General features: G+C 68.9%; 1 protein-coding gene across 1 annotated transcript; it reads left to right on the top strand.

Moving 5' to 3' along the window:
• Positions 1-3,490: 3,490 nt before the first annotated feature.
• Positions 3,491-4,675, top strand: MNEG_13946 (hypothetical protein; the record flags this gene model as incomplete). The annotated part of the gene is made up of 3 exons (XM_014037582.1): positions 3,491-3,679; positions 3,848-3,994; positions 4,520-4,675. 3 exons carry the CDS (start codon positions 3,491-3,493, stop codon positions 4,673-4,675), a joined length of 492 nt encoding a protein of 163 aa, XP_013893036.1.
• Positions 4,676-4,970: the final 295 nt, after the last annotated feature.

Raw genomic sequence — 4,970 nt, forward strand, 5'->3', positions numbered from 1 at the left:
GCCCCCGCCGCCGCGGCCGCTGCTAGCGCCGTCCCCGCGCCCGCCAAACCGCCCGCCGCTGCGCTGCCGCGCCAGGTCGGCTGCGCCGGGGCCGCGCTCGCTGCCGCTGCTGCTGACGCTCAGCCGCCGGCCGTCGGCCGGCGCGCGCGCCGCAGCGCCCGCCGCCGCCGCTGCGGCTTGCTCGCCAGGGGGCGCAGAGACGGTGCGCGGGTGAGCGTGAGCGTGGCCGCGAGCGGCGGCCGCGGCGGATTGCTTTGCACGCTCAGCCCATGACAACGGCCCCTTGGGAGCAGGCGGCGCAGGCGAAGACTCCGCCGGCGGCCCCGCAGGCGCTGCCTCGCCAATTGCCGACGTGGTCGGGCCTGCGACACCGGCTCCTGGCGGTGCCTCTGAGGGGCCTGTGCTGCTGCCACTGATGCTTGCACGTTCTGTTGCAGCGTGAGTCGCCGCCGCCTGTTGCTGCTGCACTCGATCCTGCTGCTGCTGCTGCTGCTGCTGCTGCTGCTGCTGCTGCTGCTGCTGCTGCTGCTGCTGCTGCTGCTGCTGCTGCTGCTCCCCCTGGTCTGGCTGAACACGTGCGGGCACATTCCCTGCTGCCGCGGCCAGCCTGGGCTCTCCCGGCGCGGCCGCTGCTGCCGCTGCCGGCAGCGGGGCAGCCAGCGCATTGGATGGCCCAACTGCCGCTGCAGCTACCGCCCTTGCTGCGGAAAGGGTTGGCGCAGCCGCAGGCGCAGGCGCAGGCGCAGGCGCAGGCACAGGCGCAGGCGCAGGCGCAGGCGCAGGCCCAGGCCCGGCTGCCACCGAGGGGGGCGTTGACCGGCTGACGTCCAACTCCACATCAAGGGAGCCAAAGCATATGCTCAGGCCGCCCACAGGCGGCGTGCCCGGCCGATTCGCCGCCACCGAAGGCCCGGCCGCCGTCCCTGCGAGCGCGGCTGCAGGGCCGCCCGCCGAGGGCGCTGCGACCGCTGCAGACGCCGCTGCGCTCGGGCCAGCCGGCGCCGTTGAACGGGGCGCCGCAGGGAAGCCGGGGGGGTGCGCTGGGGAAGCTGGCAAGGGCGCTGGTGACGCTGCTGACGCCCCCGCAGCCGCTTCGGGCGCCGATGCCGCGGCTGCCGCCTCTGGTGCCGCTGCCGCCGGTGCCGCCGCTGCTGGCGCGGCCGCAGCCGGTGCCGCCGCAGCCGGTGCAGCTGCGGCCGGAGCAGCCGCAGCTGTTTCGGACGACGGCGGCGCCGCTGCTGCTGCATGCGCACCGCCGGGCTGCGCTGTGCGTGGGTCGCCCGCCTGCGGCCTTTGTGCCGGGGCCGCATGGGGTGCCGGCGCGGCGCGGCTGCTGCCGCCCCCGCCGGCTGCGATCGCGGACCACGCCGGTCTCGGCCCCGCCCACGCGCTCGCGGTGGGGGAGGGTGCCGGCCTGGGGCCTGCAGGAGCCGATGGCGCCGCAGCTGCACGCGGCGAGATTGGGGGCGTGTCCTGCGCACGAGGCGACGCTGCCGCGGGCGCTGCCGGGGAGAGCGGCTGCTTGGCGGATGGCGCCGTGGCGGGTGCGTTCGGCGCCGGCGCCGCCGCGGGGCCGGCCGGCGGCGCGGCCCTTGGGCTTGCGGCCGCGTCCCCCCCGTTTTCTGTGGGCGGTGCTGCCGCGCCGGCGCCGCCGGCGGGCGCCGCGCGCCTGACGCTCCCAAGAGCCAGCATATGAGGCTCTGTCGAGGCGCCGGGCGCTTTAGCCACCGACTGCAGCTGCTGCGGCTGCGGCACCTTGACGTGCGGCTGTGGTGCGCGCGGCGCTGCGGGCGCGTGCGCGAGCTTGGCGCCCCACGCGCCGGGCGCGGCGCCGGCGGAGGGCGCGCCCGCGCGGAGCGCGGGAAAGGCTTGAGAGCTGCCAGGGTCGGGCCGGCCGGCCTGTGGGCCAGGGCGATCGCCAGCAGCTGGCTTCACGCCACCACCACCCATCCCGCCACCGCCGCGGCCGGCCCCAGGCCCACCCCGACGGAAGCCAGCGTCCCCGCGGCCTGAGGCGCCACCACCGTGCCTGCCGCCGCGCCCCCCGCCCTCATCCCGACCGCCTCTGCGGCCCCCCTCCCTGAAGTTACGCGGCGCCTGCGATCCAGTGACGTGGTGGAGAGCCTCGTTCAGGCCTGTGTGGAGCTTGAGCCGGGCTTCCCAGGCGGTCGGGACGCCAATCTCAGACTGTGCCGCATGGTGGGCACCTACTCACCCCATCCGAGGACATATCTGTCGACTGTGGCTGTACGGCTCAGAACTTCGCCAGATGGGCCATGCTGTGGTGATGTGATCTCGGCTGGCTTGAGGGGCTCGTGCTATGGCGCTCTGTTCGATGCTAGACGGCGGGTGGTATGCTGTAAATATCTGGATCAAATGTGTAATCTGAGAGAAAGGGTAGCTAGTATGTGGTGCTGTCGACGCACCGATTATGGCGTGTAGACCTGCTACCGGCAGCAGCTGCTGCTGCTGCTGCTGCAGCTGCTGCTGCTCTCAAGATGGGTCAGCGGTGCCGCATTGGCGACCTTGTTCCACAGCTAGCCTCAGAAAGCTTCTGATTTGTTATGATCAGGCTCGTTCGGAGGTGCCAGGCAACAGTTCGTGCACGCGGCCGCGTGCTCAACCTTGCCTGCGGACCAGTCAACGGCGTGTTGTTATGATAAACGAAGCCGCGGCCCTCGTGCATGCACAGGGAAGTTGAGCTATGAAGATAAACAGGTGTCCGAGCGTGCCAATTGATAGGCTTTTACAAATGCAGGCGATTGCCGATTCCCACAGGCTGCCTGCGCCTTGCGGTCTGGCAGCACCACAGCAGGGACCACGCTGCATGGATAAACGGCCGCAGCTGCATGTGTGACACATGCATGTAACACGTCCCCATGCACGTATTGGGAATCATGAGGCTTGCGAGGTGCCCGTCAGGGGCTGGCTGTGGCAGCGCACACGAGAGGGGTCGGACTCGACTTGCTGGTCATGGACGGCTGATGATGTGTACGGTGTGATACTGCCACGCGGTCAGTCAATGCACAGTTTGAATTTCGCAGCTTGAATTGACATTCCTTGACAGGGAAACGTGTTGCATTGAGTTGATATTCAGCCCTCAGCAGACAGTTCGAGGACCTCGATCCCCACGGCTTGTGTGCTTTGTTTCCAGGCAGACAGTGACGAATTTTAATGGGACATCAACCAAAATACGACTTAGTCCTGCGCAGATCGTTGCATTAGCCGCGGCAATTCATCTGTTCCACGCGACGGACACCAGTCTGCATCGTGAAAAGCTTTGTATAGGGATCCCACATCGAAATTTGGGTCTGTAAGAACGGGAGCCCCGTTGAACGCAGTGCCAGGCTGTCCAGCAGCGCCAGCAGCAGCCCATTGTCAGCCCGCGCCGCGCGCGAACGGCCGCCGACAGTCGGCGACGCCCTCGGCCGCCACCGCCGCCGCATAAACAGCTGACCTCGCCGCAGCAGCCACAGCAGCCGGTACGGCAATGGCGGCGGCGGTTTGGGAGTCCTACCGCGCGCGCGTGGCGGACGCGGTCGCGGGCAAGCCTTGGAGCGACGGTGTGCCCGGCGACTGGATACTTGGGGACCGGATCCTGGATGTGACCCTGCTGCCCATATTCTTCGCTTTCGTCTTTGTGGCGCTGCGCGCCGTGGCGGTCAAGTTTGTCTTCGAGGTGGGCAGCTTTCTCCCCCGGGTCCCCTCGAGCAGCGCTCGCGCTCGCAGCAACGGTGCGGGGCGCGCGGCCGAGCGGCGGCGGGGTCTTCGGCCCGGGCGGCACGAAAACGACAGCTGAGGGCGTTCACGCTCAACGCATGCCTGCGTCCGGACCGCACGCGCGCAGCCGATCGGCGTTAGGGTCATGGAGGGGCGCATGAAGAAGACCGATCGCAAGTGGGACGAGCCGAAGCAGGCCGAGTTCATGCGGAAGTGGAAGGAGTCGTCTTGGAAGTGCTTCATCTACATCTTCTTCACCATATTTGTATTCGCGGTGAGGGAACCCCAGCGGCCTGCGGGCGTGGCTGGAGGGTGGGGGCCGCTAGGGCGGGGCGCCAGCAGCGGGGAAGAGGCGGCAGGGGCAGCTGCGTCGCGGCTGCGCGTCCAGCTACTTTAGTGTGTTTGGCGGCTGCGAGCCGCCACGGCTGCGGGCGACGTGAGGAGCTCACCAACGTTAGGAGGCTTGGCAGGTCTCAGCGCCTGGCACGGGCAGCAGGTGGTGCAGGCTGCCGGGAGGGCAGCAGTGGCCGCCGGCGCAACGACTTGGTTGTCGTGTGGCGTGGTGGCGGCTCGGCCTGGCGGAGCGCAGCAAGCGCGCATCGTGTCGCGCCGCCCTGCGGGCTCAGTCCCCTGGTATCCACAACTTCGAGCCACAACCCAAATTGCGTCATCGCATCCCCAAACCTCGCCCCACAACACGCAAGCGCACACACAGACGCGCACACGCACGCACACACACTCACATGCCTACGCTCACACACCACACCTGCCCGCGCCCACCCGTCGGCGGGGGCCGCAGGCCACAGTCACCAAGCCTTTCTTTTGGGACCCCAGCAAGTTTTGGGAGGGCGCCACGAAGTTCCCACTGAACTACTACATCCCATTGGAGCACGTCCTGTTCTATACCATGCAGCTGGGCTTTTACCTGCAGGTATGTGTTGCCGGACCGATCTGAATCCCTACATAACCTTACCGAAACCCTGTATCGACCCTACATGTATCTGCTAGACGCTGCCGGAAGGGAGCCTTGGTTGGGGGTCACTGGCAGGCGAGGCGCGGGTTCCCCACTGCTTGCAGCGGGGCGGCAGCCGCAGGATCGAAGCAGGGTCCTCCGAGTCGCTGGTCTCGCCCAAGGGAACGCGAGCGGGCAAAGGCGCGGCACCGTTTGCGAAGACGCCGGTGCCGTCCAGCCGATCGTTGCATCGCGCCACACAGCCCCGCGGCGCCGCCGCCCCCGCCGCCCCCCGGCC

Source organism: Monoraphidium neglectum, assembly GCF_000611645.1.
Source record: "Monoraphidium neglectum strain SAG 48.87 unplaced genomic scaffold scaffold04151, whole genome shotgun sequence".
NCBI lineage: Eukaryota > Viridiplantae > Chlorophyta > Chlorophyceae > Sphaeropleales > Selenastraceae > Monoraphidium > Monoraphidium neglectum.